We start from the raw sequence: 19,192 nt of genomic DNA, 5'->3' as shown, positions 1-19,192 counted from the left end.
AAGGGTGGAGCTACAGAGGTGCCTGATTTATCTGTCCAAGAGATTTAGAGATCGTCCCCAGGATCCTAAAGGTTTTTGCACTTGGCAGATGATCAGGCTGGAAGCTGTAGTGCACTCCCAGTGGACGTCCAAAGCGTTGACTGTAGCATCACGGTAGCTGCCTGGTTACACTGACCACCTCCCGCCCTCTGCGGACCGCTGTTAATCTACAAACGTGGGACCTGGCACTGGTGGCATGATGTGACGTGGCGTTATAGACGTTTCAGCAAGCCAGAGTAGCTTCTTTGCCCAGCTGGGTTTAGGCCTCACCAAATTAGGCAGTTGCCAGTCTAATGTTCCAGTCTGTTCCCTTATGTATCTGCCTGTGGCTAATTTTCTGTGACTTCTAGCTTGCTTGTTTGTGTCCTTGCTTTGGAAGGAAGATGTGCACACAGTTCCTTAGGAGGGGAATGGCTATAGAACATCACTGCAAAGGAAAGGGAGAGGAGGGGGAACAGAGGGGCAGGCAGGTAGGATGGCTTAAGTGTAAATAAGTGAGGAATTCTGTAAGAAGAATCATTCCGGCTTTGTGATCAAAGGATGTAACATAGGAATCATACAAAAAGGAAGAACTGTCTGGTACTTAGCTATTCAGTACCTTAGAAGCTCTTTGACTTGAATGTTTAAAGTTCCTGTTTATGGCTTTCCTGTCTTTTGGTGCTTGAACTGTTTGAGTCCACAGTTATGCCTTATTGTCCTATTTAAAATTCTATCAATCCATCAATAAATATTTGTGGTTAAAGTGAAACAAAGCAAAAATAGTTCTTTCCAAAGTTACTTAGGTTTAGCTACTTTCTTCCCACCTCCTTTAATGTGATTATGATATTCATCTGGAATATAGTTAGGTTTATTTGTTACTCTTTGATTTCCATTTGGGGTTCTACTCACATTCGGGTTGATGTTGATTATTGATTTATTGGGCAGGCTGGTATGTAAGACATTACCTGGGTTCTAAGAGTTAGACCTACCCAAAAATATACTCAGAGGAGTGGCAGTCTCCCTAGACTCCCGTACCTCCTTCCCACCCCCATTCTTTCTAGCCTCTTCCACTTACCACCTGTTGGTAAACCAGTCTCATTAGTTTCTGATTAGTCCTTCCTGTGTAGTTAGTTTCGCAATAATGCTTGTTTTGAGTTTGCGCTAACGTGATTGATACATCTTGTAGAACAGTCTGAGCTTCATACGAATTTCGTATTTGCTTATGGACTGTTTCATGCATGAGAAATTCTAGGTCAGCTCAGAAACTGCAGCCAGCTGACCTGAGCTGGGTAAGAATACGTGAAACGCACATACCTCAGCCATCTCTGAGTTTCCTTGCCTCACCCTGTGTGTTAAAGGCCACACCTCTCCACACCTGGGGCTGAAGCCGCCCGCCCCCTTCGAACGATTCACAGAGTACAGCCCTCTGGGTGTCCGTTCCGCGAGCAGACCTCAGGGCCTTTTCTGGGTAAGGTGACTCATTTATCGTATTACGTTTCTTAATTATTTAACATGTAAAATTGTGCTACTGCTTTTTCTTATTAGGTTCCTAACTTTTTGTGTATGTGTATCATAGATGAAGGTTTTTGAGTCTTGTGCCCTACGTGCCCCATAAACTGGTTTTTATCATGCAATTTTGCACAGTGGGGAAGTTTTTAGGGATGAATATATGGTGTTGTAGCAGAGTTGACTATTTCTTTTTTCAGACTATTTCTTTTACACAAGTAAGTGGATACCTGTATATTTTCTTATATACTCTTCTTACTAATGAAGGGTAGCATACTGTAGCCGCTTTTTGAAGCTTTGCCCTGTTTTTTAAAGATATTTAACTTTAGTTTTTAATTTTTTACTTGAGTATAGTTGACACAATGTTGCATTAATTTCAGGCATCCAGGTTAGTGATTTGACCAGTGTACTCATTATGCTGCCTTCGCTACAAGTGTAGCTCCTGTCTGTCATATTGTCACATTGCCATTGCAGCATCGCTGACTCTATTCCTTAGGCTGCCCCTTTTACCCCAGTGACTTCCTCATCCCGTAACTGGAAGCCTGTTTCTTCCTCCACCCGTTTTGCCAACAACAGTCCCCCCCCCCCCCCCCCCCCCCCCCCCCCGGCAACCATCAGTTTCTTCTCTGTATTTGTAGGTCTGATTCTGCTTTTTGTTTGCTTATTCATTTTTTTAAGATTCCACTTATGGTATTTGTCTTTGTCTCATTTCACTTAGCATCATATCCTGTAGGTGCATGTTTCAAATGGCATGAGGTCATCCTTTTTCGGCTGTGGAATGTCCCATACACACGTGTCCTTTTTAAAAAATATGTCTGCTCTTTTTATTTTTTAAGTTTATTTTAAAATGTATTTTAATTCCAGTATGTTTAACATAGTGTTGTATTAGTTTCAGGTGTACAATACAATGATTCAGTTCTCTACATTGCTCAGTGCTCCTCGTGATGCTCTTTAATCCCCAGCACCTGTTTTACCCAACCCCCGCCCCCCACCATCCTTTCCCTATAGTGAAGAGTCTGTATTTTGGTTTGTCTTTTTTTTTCTTTGTTTCCTTTCTTAAATTCTACATATGAGTGAAATCATATGGTATTTGTCTTTTTCTCACTTATTTCATTTGACATTATACCCTCTCAGTCTATCCATGTTGTTGCAAATAGCAAGATTTCATTCTTTTTTATGGCTGAGTAATACATATACACATACACACACACACACATACACACGCACGCACGCACACATATATCATCTCTATCCATTCATTTATCGATGGACAATTGGTTGCCGACATAATTTGGTGTTCTGTGTAATGCTCCAGTAAACATAGGGTGCATGTATCTTTTCATATTAGTGTTTTCATATTCTTTGGGTAAATATCCAGTAATGGAATTACTGGATTATATGGTAATTCTACTTTAATGTTTTGAGGAACCTTCATACTTTTTTTCCACAGTAGCTGCAGCAGTTTGTATTCTCAGCAGTGCATGAGGGTTCATTTTTCTCCACCTCCTCGCCAAAACTTGTTATTTCTTGTCTTTTGTGCTTTAAGACATTCTGAAAGGTATAAGGTGATATCACATTGTGGCTTTATGATCTGCATTTCCCTGACTAGTGATGTTGCACATCTTTTCCTGTGTCAGCCATCTGTATGTCATCTTTGGAGAAATGTTTGTTCATGTCTTCTGCCCATTTTTAATTAGATTATTTTTTGGTGTTGAACTGTGTAAATTATTTATATATATTGGATGCCAGCCCTTTATTGGACATGCTATTTACAAATATCTTCAGTGGTTGTCTTTTAGTTTTGATGATTGTTTCTTTTGCTGTGCAGAGGCTTTGTATATTTATATAATCCCAACAGTTTATTTTCCTTTATTTCCCTTGCCTCAGAAGACAAATCTAGAAAAATGTTGCTACAGCCAGTGTCAGAGAAGTTACTGCTTGTGCTCTCTTCTAGGATTTTTATGGTTTTAGGTACCATATTTAGGTCCTTCATTCATTTCAGTTTATTTTTGTGTATGGTGTGAGAAAGTGGTCCAGTTTCATCTTTTCACATGTACTGTCCAGTTTTCCCAGTACCATTTGTTGAAGAGACTTTTTCCCATTGCGTATTCTTGCCTCTTTTGTTGGAAGATTAATTAACCATCTAATCATGGGTTTATTTCTAAGCTCTCTGTTCTGTTGATCTAGGTGTCTTTTTTTTTTTTTTTCCAATACCATGCTCTTTTGAGGACTATAGGATTCCAGCATATCTTGAAATCTGGGTTTGTGATACCTCCAGTTCTGTTTTTTACAGGATTGCTTTTGACTGTTTGGGGTCTTTTGTGGTCCCTTACACATTGTAGGATTGTTTCAGTTTTGTGAAAAAATGCTCTTGGTAGTTGGATAGGGATTTGTATTAAATCTGTAGTGCTTTGGGTAGTATAGACATTTTAACAATCTTTGTTCTTCCAGTCCATGGGCATGGAATATCTTTCCATTTGTGTCTTCAATTTCTTACATTAATGCTTTATAGTTTTCAGAGTAGTGCTCTTTTACCTCCTTAGTTGTTTAGTCCTAGGTCTTTTATTATTTTTGGCGTAATTGGAAATGGGATTTTCTTTCTACTTTTGTTACTTATCAGTCTGTAGAAATGCAGTGGATTTCTGTATATTAATCTTGCATCCTGAAACCTTACTGAATTCACTTATCCGTTCTAGTAGTTTTTTGGTGGAGTCTTTAGGGCTTTTCTGTATGTGGTATCATGTCATCTGTAAATAGTGCAAGTTTTACTTCTTTCTTACCAATTTGGATCCCTTTTATTTCTTTTTGCTGTCTTATTGCTCTGGCAAGGACTTTCAGTACTATGCTGAATAACAGTGGTGAGAGTGGACATTCTTATCTTGTTTCTAACCTTAGGGGGAAAGCTTTAAGTTTTTTCGCATTGCATATGATGTTAGCTGTGGGTTTTTAATATATAGCCTTTATTATATTGAAGTATTTCCTCTAAATCTACTTTGTTGAGGGTTTTTATCATGAATGAATGTTGTAGTTTGTCAGATGCTGCTTCTGCATCTATTGAAATGATCATAAGGTTTTTTTCTTTGTTGATGAGAAATATCATATTGACTGATTTGTGAATATTGAGCTATTTATGCATCCCTAGAATAAATCCCACTCGATCATGGGGAATGATTTTTTAATGTATTGTTGGATTCAGTTTCCTAACTTTTTGGTCAAGTATTTTTGCATCTATGTTAATTGGAGATATTGGCCTATAGTTCTCTTTTTTTTGTAGTGTCTTTATCTGGTTTTGGTATCAGGGTAATCCTGGCCTCATAGAATGAATTTGGAAACTTTCCTCCCACTACTATATTTTGGAATAGTTTGAGAAGTAGAAGTATTAACTCTTTTTTAAATATATGGCAGAATTTACCTATGAAGCCATCTGATGCTGGACTTGGGTTTGTTCAGAGGTTTTTGAGCACGGATTCAATTTCATTGCTGGTGATCAGTCTGTTCAAATTTTCTCTTCCTGATTCAGTTTTGGTACGTTATATGTTTCTAGGAATTTATTTCTTACAGGTTGTCTACTTTGTTGGCATATATTTTTTCCTTTTTCTTTTTTAAATGTTTATTCATTTGTGAGAGAGCATGAGCATGAACAGGGGCGGGGCAGACAGCGAGGGAGACACAGCATCTGAAGCAGGCTCTGAGCTGTCAGCACAGAGCCTGACTTGGGGCTGGAACCCACAAACTGCGAGATCATGACCTGAGTTGAAGTCGGGCGCTTAACGGGGCTGAGCCACCCAGGCGCCCTGGCATATACTTTTTCATAATATTCTCTTATAATCCTTTGTATTTCTGTGGTGTTGGTTGTTATTTCCCCCTTTTCATTTCTGATTTTGTTTGAGTCTTCTTTCTCTCTCTCACTCTTTTTTTCTTTTTGATGAGTCTGACTAAATGTTTATCAATTTTGTTGATCTTTTCAAAGAACAAGCTCCTGGTTTCATTGATCTGCCCCATTGTTTTTTTAGTTTCTATTTCACTTATTTTTTTTCCCTCTGGTCTTTATTATTTCCTTCCTTCTCCTGGTTTTGTTTGTTCTTTTTCTAGCTCTTTTAGGTGTAAGGTTGGGTTGTTATTTTGAGATTTGTTTTTGCTTCGTTACGTAGGCCTGAATTGCTATACATTTCCCTCTTAGAACAGCTATTTTCTGCATCCCAAAGATTTTGGATTGTTATGTTTTCATTTTCATTTGTCTCCATTTACTTTTTGATTTCCTCTTTGATCTGTGGTTGACCCAATCATGGGTTAGTAGCATGTTATTTAACCTCCATGTATTTGTGCTAGTTCAAGATTTTTTCTTTTGGTTGATTTCTAGTTTCATAGTGTTGTGCTTGGAAAATGGTATGACTTCAGTCTTTTTGAATTTGCTGACACTTGTTATGTGGCCTAATACATGCTCTATTCTGGATATTACTTATCTCCATTTCATCTGGCTCTCTTGCTGTGACTTTGTCCTGTTCTTTCATTCAGGACATGTTCCTGGGTCTTCCCATTTTGTCTCTTTGTGGTTGTTTCTCTGTGTTAGGAAAGTCAGCTATGTCTCCTGCTTTTGAAAATAGTGTCCTTATGAGGAAGAGGTTCTGTAGTGCCCTTTTCACCAGAACCTGGCACTTCAGGGGCATCTCCTATGTGTGTTGTACGTGCCCTACTGTTGTGGCTGTGCGTTTGCCTTCAGTCATTGGTCTTCAATGACTGTGCTGCTTTTGGGCAGGGTTTGGTTCCTGTGTTGTTAGTGGGCCAGTCTGGGGCCACCTTGGGTTTTAGTTAAGTTAGCTCAGGCTTTTGTCAGTGCTGCAGTAGCACCAAACTGCAGGGCATTTTCCCTGTGTTGTGCCCTGAGAAACTGTCGTTAGTGGGTGGGGCTTGCAGTGAGACGCATTGTCTGTCCCCAGTCCACTGCTGGGGCTGCAGTCACACTGGTGTGTGTGTTATCTTCCCCAGGAGTCACTTTGGAGTGGTGCTGGCCCCTGTCTGACCCCTGTCCGAGCTGCTTGCACACAGCCAGGCTTTGGCTCTGCTTTGGATGTGCTCCAGCCAAGTGTATATTGGAGGGGGCAGGTCTGTAGAACGCAGGGGCTGGGCGTGCAGGGCCAACAAGGTTTGAGTCGGTCTGCGGTGGGTGGGGAGCTGCAGGTGCCCAGGAAAACTCCTGTGGAATCCTGCTGGGTTGGAGGGGACCGGTCCACAGAAGAGTGCAGGGGGAAGGTCGCCAGCTGTTAGCAAGCTCGGTGGAGAGTGCTGCACTGCTGTGGTTCCTGTGGGTAACCTTGTATCCGGGCTGGGGGTGGGGGGCTGGGGAGGGAAATGGCGCCTACCAGCTCTTCTGTTCTTGGAGAAGTCTCCCAAAGTTCCCTGCCACTCCAGCACCTGCTCTGAAATTAGTAAATAAATCTCCTTCCAGAATCCCTCAGGCAGTTTTCTAAACCATTACTTCTATGTTGTATCTCTGTGGGGCTGTTCTTTATGCTGTCTCTTTAAGGGCAGGGACTCGGATTCCTATTGTGTTCCCAGCTCCTGCAGAGCTGAGCCTGCAGATTTTTAAAGTCTTATGGATTGTAAAATTGTGTGAAGCCAGTCTCCTCTAGCCTTCAAAGGCAGATGTAATGGGGATTCTTTTTTACAGTTCAGTACCTGTTCGTGGGGTGCCCAGTGCAGGGTCTCCTCTTCTCTCCTCTTCATGCTCGCAGTGTCCCTCCCTCCTGGGGACAGTCCTGCCAGTCTGTTTGGCTCCCCACCAAGTCTCAGCCCTCCTTTTCCTCTTTGATATGGCCTCTTTTGAGAGTCTGTTGTGCCAGTCTTCTAGTTGTTTTCTGGATTATTTACACTGATGTGAGTGTTTTCTAGTCGTGTCCGTGGGACAGATGAGCCCAGGATCCTCCTACTCTACCATCTTTCCAGGGGTTCCTTTTTATTTATTTTTTATTATCCATTCTGCTGCCTTACATCTTTTGATTGTGGCATTTAGGCCATTTACATTTAAAGTAATTAGTGATAGGTATGTTAAAATAAAAAATAAATTGCCAGTTTTAAATTTGTTTCCTGTTGCTTTTTTTTTTAGTTCTTCATTGTTCCTTCATCGCTTGCTCTTTTTTACTTTTTATTATTTTAATGTTTATTTTTGAGAGAGAGCGAGTGAGTGAGTGTGCATAGGCAGGGGAGGGGCAGAGTGAGGGGGACGGAGGATCTGAAGGGGGCTCTGCAATGAGCCCAATGTGAGGCTTGAACTCATGAACCGCAAGATCATGACCAGAGCCAGAGTCTGATGCTCAACAGACTGAGCCATCCAGGTGCCCCAAGATTTTATTTTTAAGTAATATCTACACCCATTGTAGGGCTCAAACCCACAACCCTGAGATCAAGGGTCGAATGCCCCACTGACTGAGCCAGCCACGCACCCCTTGCTCTCCTTTTTTTGTGTTTGATGAGTTTCTACAGTGTTATGTTTGGCTTTCCTGTTATTTTTTGTGTAGCATTGATTTTGGGTTTGTGGTTATCATGAAGTTTGGTCATTTAAGTTCAAATACATTCTAAAAAAAAAGAGGGGGAAACCTTTTTCTGTTCTCTTTTTTACTTCCTTCTCCATACTTAATGTATATGTTGTCATATTTTACATATTTTTATTCATAATTTTTTGTCTAATTATAGCCATTTCTTTTCCACTGAAAGAAGTCCCTTTAACATTGCTTGTGAAAGTGGTTTAGTGGTGATAAAACTCCTTTATCTTTCACTTGCCTGGGAAATTTTCTCTCTCCTTCAAATCTGAATGATAATCCTGCCAGTAAAGTATTCTTGGTTGCAGGATTTTTCCTTTCATGGACTTGCAAACATCACACACTCCCCTCTGGCCTGCAGCGTACCTGCTGAGAAATGAGCTGATGGCCTTGTAGGTTTGCACTTACAGGTAATGTTTTGCTTTTCTTGCTGCTTTAAGATTCTCTCTTTAATTTTTGCATTTTAATTATTGTGGTGTGGGTCTCCTGGGGCTCATCATGTTTGGAATTCTGTGCTTTTTGGGCTTGGATGTCTGTTTCCTTCCCTAGGTTAGGGAGGTTTTCAGTTGTTATTTCTTCAAGTATGTTTTCTACCCCTTTCTCTCTCTTCTGGGGCCCTTGTGATGTGAATGTTTTTTCCCTTGATGTTATCCAAGAGATTTCTTAATCTGTCCTCATTTTTAAAACTTCTTTTCTCTTTTTGCTCTTCAGTTTGTGTGCTTTCCATTGCCCTCTCTTCCAGATTGCTGACGCGCTCTTCTGCATCCGTCAACCTACTGCTGACTCTCTCTAGTGTTTTTTCAGTTATTGTATTCTTCAACTCTGGTTCTTTTAAATATTTTCCATTCCTTTACTGAGGGCTTACTGAATTCTTCCCCTCTTTTCTCCAGCTCAGTATCTTTATGATCATTATTTTAAATTCTTTATCAGGCATACTGCTTATCTCTTTCATTTAGTTCTTTTTCTGAGGGGTTTTTTTTTCCCCTTGTTCTTTCTTTTGGAGCATATTCTTCTATCTCCCCATTTTGCTTGACTTTTGGTATTTCTATGAATTGGGCACAAGGCTAGTTCTCCTTAACTTGATGGAGTGGTCTTGTGTATGCTGTCCCCTCTGTAGAGGGTGTGTGTTTGGTGACTTTTGCTGTCTGGCTGGCTGGAGCTTTGGCTGCATATGTTAGTTACTCTTTTAAACCACGGATTTTTATAGATAGAAGAAAAAATAATAAAATTAAAAATTTTAAATAAGAGGAAAAGAAAAAACCCAAAAAGAGGGGCGCCTGGGTGGCTCAGTCGGTTGAGCGTCCGGCTTCGGCTAAAGTCATGATCTCATGGTTCGTGGATTCGAGCCCAGGTCATGATCTCACAGTTTGTGGGTTTGAGCCCCGCGTCGCACTCTGTGCTGACAGCTCAGAGTCTGGAGCCTGCTTCGGATTCTGTGTCTCCCTGTCTCACTGACCCTCCCCTGTTCCCACTGTCTCTCAAAAATTAATAAAGAACATAAGAAAAATTAAACCCAAAAGAAAAAATAAAAACCAAGGCAAATTAAAAAAAATAAAAAATAAACTAATTTTCTTAATTAAAAACTAAAATGTGGCTTAGTTTGTGTGCTCCAGCACCACAGGGTGGTCACTGTGGGCTGTGGTAGCTTGGGCGCCCTGGGATAGTTGAGGTCACAAGCTCACTGTGAGCCAAGCCCTGTTGTACTCTGGGCTTTTTTTTTTTTAAATAAGCTTTTAAGATGTATCTCTTAATGAGGTGAAAGGGCTGGTTTCTATTCCCCACTGACTTTTGTTTGCCAGCTCCAGGAAGAGCACTCTTTTTCTTTAATGTTTTTTTTTTTTAATTTATTTTTGAGAGACAGAGAGATAGCGCAAGCAGGGGAGGGACAGAGAGAGAGGGAGACACAGAATCTGAAGCAGGCTCCAGGCTCTGAGCGTGCTGTCAGCACAGAGCCAGAAGAGGGGCTCGAACCGAACCCTGAGATCATGACCTGAACCAACCTGGAAGCCGGGGCTTAGGAAGCTTAACGACTGAGCCACCCAGGTACCCCTAGTCTCTGGGCTTTTAAGTTGGAGTGGGAGAGAGCACTCCAGCTGTTCCTTGACTCTTTGAAACTAAGCCTTTTTTTTTTTTCTGTGTCCCATTGTGACCAGGGTTGGTGTGGTCTTGCAGACCCTGGGCTCGCTGAAGTTGCAAGGTCACTGTGAGGACCAAACCCACCTGTTACGGTGGCTGGACCCTGTTGCATTCTAGGCTTTTAAGGTGGCATGGGAACATAAACTGTGTCATTCTCCACTCCCTCTGACCCGGAGAACATTTCCCACAGCTCCTCCACTGCTTAGCAGAGTTCTAGTGTTGTGTCTTTTATAAGCTAGTTGCTCATTAAAACTGTGGCTGTTTTTTTCTGTGCCCAAGGACAGAGGGATCTGTTCTCTGTTCCTCAGTACTGTCCCTCCCCTCTGCTGTTCCCAGCGTGGGTGTAGGGGTTCCCTTTGTTACTGTGGCTCTTCTCTTTCTTGCTGTTCTCTCCATCTTTGGTTGTTCAGAAGCTGTTGATTGAGCCCTCAGTTCTTCTTCAGGAGGAATTGTTCTATTAATAGGTGCAGTTTGGTGTGTTCCATGGAGGAGTTTAGTTCAGCGCCTTCCTACACTGTCACCTTGGGCCTGGACCCTTGGGCTTTGCCTTTTTCACTTAATACATCCGGGAAATCACTCCTTGTTAGTTCAGAAAGACCTTCCTCATGCCCGCCCCCGCCCCCAGCTGCACAGTGCTCCTCCACTGTGTGGATGTCCTGTAGTTTCTTCCATCACCATGGGTACAGGAGCCTCAGAAAAAGGGCTAATATCACTAATAGATAAATACTTCTTAAATACATCCATCTATGTAGAGGCGTCTTGGTCGTTACCAATATCTTGTGATTTTAAACAACACTGCAGTGATTGATCTTTTTGTATTATTGAGGGTGTAGTTTTGTTCCTTTCCAGCTACATCGGCTCTACCAGGTTTGCCTTTCCTCCAGCATTGTGAGTGCCTGTCTGCCCCAACCCCTGCCCCCACTTTCACCAATCAAATTATATATTGTCATATTGTTTAATTTTTGCCACTGTAATTAGATGATGAATTCTCAGTGTTTGCATTTCTCTAGTTGTAAGTTTGAACAGTTTTCTTAAGTTTAAGCAACACTTTTGTGTTTTCTGGGTTGTCTGTTCAAGGCTTTCCCCCCATTTTTTTTTACTAGGTTTTTATTCCTTTCTTTGTCCCTCAGTTTTGAAGAGGTATTTATCTATTAGTGATAATAATCTTTTATCTGTGGTACATATTGCATATATTTTCTCCCAGTTTTTGCTTATCTTTTACTTTGTTTCTGGTGTTTGAGCATGCAAAAATATTTACTGTTCAAGCTTATCAATCTTTTACTGCCTCTGTATTTTGAGTCAGAGTTGGAAAACCTTTTCCTAGACTAGGGTTAAAGAATAATCGACCCCAGGGTGCCTGGCTGGCTCAGTCCATAGAACATGCAACTATTGATCTAGGGGTTGTCAGTTAGAGCCTCACGCTGGGTGTAGAGTTTACTTAAAAATAAAACCTTTAAAAAAATAATTCAACTCTGTTTTGCTCTAGTACTTGTATGGTTTCATTTTATATATTTAGGTCCCTCATCCATTAGGAACTTTATCTTGTATATTGTGTGAGGTATGGATCTCATTACATGGCTCTCAACCAGGGACAATTTTGTCTCACCAGGGGACATGTGGCACTATCTGGAGACCTTTTGGGTTGTCACACAGAGGGGAAGAGTGCTCCTGTCACCTCCTGGGTAGTGGCCACGCGGGCTGCTAAATGTCACAATGCCCAGGACAGCCCCCACAGCGAAGAGTAGTGCCGAGATTGAGAGACTCTAATGAAACCTGTCTTTTACCCGGGGCCACCCAGTTGTTCTAGCATCAGGAAGAAGAAACCTGTCTTTTGCCTCAGTGTTTTGAAATACTGCCTTTATCGTACATTATATTTTCATATATACTTGGGTTGATTTCTGGATTTTGTATTCTTTTCTACTGGTATATTTTTCTATTGATGTATCAGTACCACACTGTTGTAATGCTGTCATTTTCGAGGCTTTAAAGAGATTTTAATGTCTGGTAGAGCTACTCGCGCCTTACCGGTTTCCTTGGTCACCGTTTTCCTGGCTATGCTTGAATGTTTTGTTTTTCCATAAGAACTTTAGTATCGATGAGTCTAACTCCATTTAAAAGGAAGCTTATTGGTATTTTTATTGAGATTGTGTTAAATTTATAAATTAACTTAGAACTGACTTGCTTATAATGCTGAATCATTCTATCCAAGGACAGGGGACATCCTTTCATTTGAGAAAGTCTAATTTTGTGTCTTTGAAGAATGCCTTCTAGTTTTTCTCATAGAGGTTTTGCACATTCCTGGTAAATTAATTCCTAAGTATTTAATCTTCTTTGTTATTGCTATACATGGAGTCTTCCCTACTAGTAGGTCTTTTAATTGGCTATCATTTGTGTAAATGAAGGGTATTGATTTTTGTGTTTGTATCCTACTACGTTACTGAATTCTTTTACCATTTGAGTTTTATCATTGATTGTCTACCAGGAAAATCCTGTAGTATCATATCATCTGCAACTAGATAGGGCTTTACTTCTTCCTAATTCGTATGCCTGTAGTTGATTTATTTTGTCTCATTGCAATGATTAATCTCTCTAGTATAGTGCTAATTAGTAGCAGAGATAGTGAGCATCTTTGCCTTGTTCTAATTTTAGTGGAAATGCCTCTAGTGTTTCCCCATTAAGACACCGGCTTTAGGACCAAGGTGTATATATTTTATCTTGTTAATGAAGTACCACTCAATTCTTATTTCCTCGAGTCTTTTTATAAAGAACAGGTGTTAAATTTTATTTAAGGCCTCTCCAGCACCTATGGAGATAATCATATGGGTTTTTTCCTTTAGATCAATTAATATGGTATGATACTAATAAATAGATTTAATATTAAACCAACCTTCCCTTTGTAGAGTAAATCCCATTTGGTCATGGTATATTAACTTCTTAATGTGGTATTCTGTTTTCTAACATTTTAGTATTTCTGCATTAATAATCATGAGTGATATTGGTATATAGTTCCCTCCCTTCCTCCCAGTCTTTACCAGGTTTAGGTATCAAACCTTCATAAAAGATTTATAAAAGAAATGGGAAAGTTCTACTTTATTTTCAGTGCTCTGAAACAATTTGTAGAGCATTGGGATTATCTAAACTGTGAAGGTTTCGAATTCCTCTGGAAAACGGTTTATCTCCTTTGCCACCCTTGAAGCTGGACAGTAAAGTTGGGAGACAAACCTTGAATTTTCAGCTGACAGAGGGTTTTTTTTTTTTTTTTAAAGCTAAATTGGTCAGTTTCCTGTGTATTCCCTTTGGAGAACTTTTATTTAAATAACACATCAAGGAACCAAGCTTTCCACTTGTAAGAGCTATGAGGCCACCTTGGAGCCATCACCAGGTACAAACAGAGGACACTGTACCTCTTGAAAATTCACAGTATCCAGTAAGCCCTTAGGACCGCACTACGGTGCGCTGGGGCATCTCCTCGCACGGTTTGGGAGCCACAGGTAGATAGATAGCCTTCCGGTCTTTTTCCTATACATGAGTGTGTGTATATTATATATGCTCACCCGTAGACATTTTTTGAGCTCATACTATACAGTTTTATACACTATTTAAAAATCCCTGATAAAATATATACATTTTCCACTTCATTGAATATTCTTTTTATAACACTATTTTTGATATAGTCATGATAAAATGCAATATCAGAATTAACTACTGTGGATATTTAACGTATTTGTAAGTATTTTTCCTATTCTAAACCGTGCTTTGATGAACACCTTAGTGAATAAATCTTTGCATACATGCCCATTATTGCCTTGGGATAAATTCCTAGACCCAGAATTGCTGAATCAAAGAGTATATTTTTTTAAAGATTTTATTTTTTTAAGTCATCTCTATACCTAGTGTAAGGCTTGAACCCACAACCCCAAGTTCGAGAGTTGCACGCTCTACTGACTGAGCCAGCCAGGCACCCCATCTCACAGGTGGTGGTGTTTGGCCACTTTTATTTACTTTTTATTGAAGTATAATTGAGACACAACATTACATTAGTTTCAGGTGTACGACGGTGGTGGGACAAGCCTGCGCTGCGCTGCGCTCTGTCCCCACCCACCACTGTTACATACCGCTGACTTGAGTCCCTCTGCTGCGCCTTGTATCCCCAGGGCTTAGTCGTGCCCTGACTGGACGCCCGTACCTCCCATCGTCCTTCACCCATTTTGCCTATCCCTGGCAACCATCCGTTTGTTCTCTGTATTTTATGGGTCTCTTTCTGTTTGTCACTTGTTTTGGTTTCTATATTCCACATAGAAGTAAAATCATATGGTAGTTGTCTGACTTCACTTAGCATAATTATTGGGAAATTGACCTCTAGAAAGAGTGTAACAACTTATACTTCCTCCAGTCTTATATGTGAATATATATTACAGGCTTTTCATTTGGTGGCAAAAGTTTTATTCGAAGTGATTATAAATATAGATTCAGGTATTTGTGTGTTTTAGGCACTTTTTCATATACAACTTAATTGTATTTATATTACATCATATTAAGTCTTTAGCAACCTTCTAAAATTGAAGTTATTATCATCCCCATTTTACAGACAAAGAAACTGGGACTCAGAAAGATCTGACTTTTTCAAACACAACCAAGAAAATGGGAGGGCTGGGATGTAAACCTACTTAGACCTGGAATCTTATCACTATATATCACTGATACTTCACGAACTTGAGTGGCTATTAATGATGGTGATGTCTAATACATAGAGTGCTTATTGTGCATCAGGTACTGTTTACATATACTTCCACATTCGGGCTTTGTACTATCGTCCCTGAGGCACTGCAATGATGAACTTGTCCAGGGTCACACGGCTCGCCAGCGGTAGAGCTGGTGCTCACATTCCAGGCAGTTTGACTTCACAGTCTCTACCATTAGTGGGCAAACTACAGTACCACAGGGTGCAGGGCTGTGGAAGATCACGTATCAGAATCTCATAGATGAAAGGAGAGTTGCTGTCTAAGAAAATGTCTATCCAACAATTCGGTATGTAAGAAAAGGTCTGTCTAGTGATTTGGTTGCAAATGTCCTGTCCCTGCAGCCTTTTCTTTTGCAGCAATATGTAGCCTGTGTGAGCCTAATGCATCAAACTGTGTTCTGTATTCTGCATCCCCTCCAGGTCTGAGAGGGAGAGCCTGAATGGAAGATCTTAGATGAACTTGGTGACCTCAACTCAGAGAAATGAAACAATCTCCCCCAATTACTTGGAAATACATAAACCAGAAAGTGTACCCATCTCAAATGATAATAGTAAGTATGATCTAGACCCCTTCACTTATTGATGTTTGTTGGGTCATTGAGGCACTTTCACTGTTACTATTCTAGGCTGTTTCCTATAGCCTTACTTTGGCATTTAGAGTTTATAAAAATTATGCAGATATGACAAATGGTGATATTTTTATGTCATTTCTGTAAATGCTCAACATTCGTCTCTCCCACCCACCCCCCTGAAAAAAATAATGAGCCACAAAACATGTTATAATGAATGGAAAAATATTTTTAGCATTTTTATGCAGAAAATGCCTCATTAAAAGCAAATGCTTTAGCAAGCAGATTTGAGCTTAATAAGAACTTTAGTCGAGCAGGGGCTTTTGTGACAAATCACTAGCATGTGTAACTGCTCTATATAAAGCCCTAGGAGGCCCTAAGAGTCTCGCACCTTCCCCGCTCCTCCCTGGGCTGCACTGCAGCAGTGCAGCTGAGTGTACTGGGGCGCCGAGCGGACGCCCACCGCGCAGCCACGGGAAGGAGACCTTTCCGCTCACCGTTGCACCGGAGGGGTTACAGCACGAAGACGCATGTAGCTGCCATCTAGTCTCAGCTGGGAGGTGGGGGTCATGTGTTCCAAATATTTTGCATCTATTTTGCATAGTGTAAAAACCATAAGGGTGCAGGGTTTATCATCATACACACAAAGTTAATTTCATGTAAAATCCTCAACTTAGACCCACACCTGTAACTTCTTTTGACTCTGGCAGCCACGTGGGCTGACGTGGTCACAGAAAGCACAGCCGCTCCCGTCAACGCTGCCCTCTTCAGAGGCCCTGAGTGCTCACCTATGGCCACCGAGGCCTGGGAAAGCACACCCGGCATGATGGCATTTGTAGGGGTTCTGAGCTGGGCTCAGCTTCCTCTGTGCTCCGTCCTTGGGGGCCGGCGCTGAGTTACAGCCATCCGGGCACAGCCAAAATCCCCAGCAGTGACGGGGGCACTACCTGAAAACTAGCCTCCTTTAGAGCATGCGGAGCAGGAGACGAGGACATGGCTCATCTTCAAATGGTCATTTTTCCCACCATTGCTTCCCCAGCCCACCCCCACCGAGTCATCCTCACGATCACCAGCCAATTAGTGACAGTTAACATGTGTCGAGGTCATACTCTGTGCCAGGCACTGTGCTTCGTTCTTTCCATGTCTTCTCTCCTCTCACCCTCAGACTTTATGAGGTAGGTGCTGTTAATATCCCCATATTAGAGATGAGGGAACTGAGGGCAAAGATATAGCCTGCCCTATCTTTCCACCTGTACGCCCAAAAACTAGTGCTGGAAGCAAATTTTTCCCTCTGACTTACAAGTCCTTAATTATTACTGCTTTGCTGTATTGTGCAAGCAGGTACCTAAAAAAATACTTGAGTCCCCCACTCTAGCCCCCAAAAGAGGCATGAATGCAAGGGGGGAATCCAGTTGCTCTCCAATGCCCATGATTCGCTTTCCCAGGGCCCAGCTTCATCCACTGTGACTCCTGAGACCCACTCATGCTTTCTGATGAGCAAGGACAGGGCTGCTGGCCGGCCACCAAGCTCACCGTTAGGAAGTGCCGGTCCTTCGCCTCGCGCCGCCTCTGGCCGTGCACTGGGGGGTAGGCGGGCAGTGGAGGAGCCGCGACAGCCAGCGGGGCTGTGGCTCTCTGCTCCCGGCGGTCGCTCCTGCTGCGGTGTTCTGGGGGCAGAAAACACAATGATACAGAAACATCCTCAGCATTTTCCATTTCTCTTCCCCCCTCAGGAGGATGAGCAAAAGGCTAGAAAAAATGTTTTTGCTATTACTGCTCATCTGTATACCAAACAAGATCTTCGGAATGGTTCCGAACTAAACGTTCACTTTACATGAAGATTGGCGCTTACATTTTAGTGGGTCCATCTCGTCATCTTTCTACGAGATGGCTCTCTGAGTCTGGAAAAAGCAGTACATTTTTCAACATGACTCATTTTAAAACAACATGAGCAAACCAAAGTCTTGAACAACGGTGGAAGACTCGCTGACATTGACGCTAGAGTGGACTGTAGGCGCAGGCACACCGCCGGGGAGCACCAGGAACACCCCCCCCCACAGCCTTCCGGTAAGTGAGGGGCCACGGGCTCAGGGGTGCTGACTGCTGGCCACGCAGGGGCTTTGCAGGCCCGATTTTAAACTACTATAGCTGTAAGCAGGCCATGGTGGGAGTATTGGGTGCTACACATCAGGGCTTTTATCTTTCGGTCATGCAATTATTTATCTACATTTAATTTTTTAGAAAGAAACCTGTGACCAGCACATCACTGCAGCCGTCTAAGCCCCGTCATGCCTAACAGTCAGTAAAGGAATCCCAGTGATGGCCGTTGTCTGATTTAGGAGTAAAGCTACCTCTGGGGAAAGCCAGGAGAGTTCCACGGGCGGGATGACGTGCTCCCGGCTGCTCAGCGAGAATCACTAAGGTGCCAAGAGCACGGGTTAGCTCCCTGGGCGTCTCGGCGAGCTCCAAAGCATGCCCAGCGTGCTAAAAGCCACCCTGCTGCCCAGGGCCTGAAATCTCAGGGCCCCTCCTAAATCCAAGATCCAACGTCACATACATATATGCAGTTGTTGCTAAACGGCTGCCACAGCCAGTGTTTATCAGAAAGACCTTTTGAAATAAATGTCTTCCTTGTTAAAGTGCCTACATCCAGCGCCACCTTCTTTTTTCCTCTGCAAACAGTGGGCTTTTCTAAGCGGGCAGCACAAAGAAAAAGTTACATTTTAAAATTCATCCCAAGTAGAATACAGGTGTTACTGGTTAGGAAAAAGGTCAGAAGAAGGGAGTCAGGAGGCAGACAGCAACTCCATTTCCCAGTCACTTGCTCCCTTCCTACACTTTCTTAAATCTCTCTCTTTCATTTGCTCTAGGCTGGGAAGAGGCAGGCTAGATTAATGACTCCCTGAAAATACTTTTTTCTGGTGGTGGGGTGGGGAGAACATTCATCTACTAGAGTCTGAAACTGCAGTAGACTTGGTCCTTCTTCCCTTAGGCTAATGGAACTTACAACTCAGCCCTGAACCCTGAAAGGAAAGGAAATATAAAATGTAAATCTCTCTTTATAGACACTTAGTAATTTCTCTCTTAGAGACAAACAGTGGCATCACTTAAAGCCATTGTTGGCTCTGAGCATAAAGAACTGCCAAGAAAAAAGAAGGAGGGGGAAAGGAATCAGGTCCCGAATAATCTGAAACCCACTGAGGCGCACCTTGCTTTGGGCGGCTGCCTCCGCACACCCGAATCACTGCTGGGAGCGCCCTCACGGCCAGGCACCCCTCGTGGGCAGGGCCCGGATGCTAGTCATTACCCTCGGACTCTAGGTTTAGCACAGTGCTTGGACCTTGTGGACCTTATTGAGGGGGTGGCTATCATGCAGATCTTGAAGGCTGCCAATTCTAGGTTCTGATCTGTACCCCCTCAGCTCCCTCCTTACAGCCTCATCTCTAAAAGGAGCAGAGTGCTGCCACCCCCCCCCCAGTTTCGCTGGGCTGTGCTTTGTTAGCCACTCACTCCTGGTGGCAGCCCAGATCTTCCAGCTGTCCACATGGGGACCCTATGGGGAAGGTCACTGTGGCATTCGAGGAGCAAGGCCGTGGCCGGCGAGGTGTTCATCACAGCCACCAGATGGCAGAAGTGGTATTCTGATGAAGGCACTGCTAAGCTCCTGTGTTTCTTGGACAAGGTTT

The 19,192-nt window shown here is 42.4% G+C and overlaps 1 protein-coding gene across 1 annotated transcript in view; it reads right to left on the bottom strand.

Moving 5' to 3' along the window:
• The window catches only part of NHS (NHS actin remodeling regulator), a gene marked incomplete at its 5' end in the record, with an annotated part of 49,453 nt that overhangs the window by 26,046 nt on the left and 4,215 nt on the right, over window positions 1-19,192 (bottom strand). The window contains one exon of the mRNA XM_029929618.1: window positions 17,040-17,173. Coding sequence (XP_029785478.1) covers window positions 17,040-17,173 — 134 coding nt within the window. The remainder of the gene's footprint in view (window positions 1-17,039; window positions 17,174-19,192) is intronic.

The sequence above is a fragment of the Suricata suricatta genome, chromosome X, assembly GCF_006229205.1.
Source record: "Suricata suricatta isolate VVHF042 chromosome X, meerkat_22Aug2017_6uvM2_HiC, whole genome shotgun sequence".
NCBI lineage: Eukaryota > Metazoa > Chordata > Mammalia > Carnivora > Herpestidae > Suricata > Suricata suricatta.
Note: the sequence above shows the minus strand (reverse complement) of the source record. Positions and strands in the feature narration are given on the sequence as shown.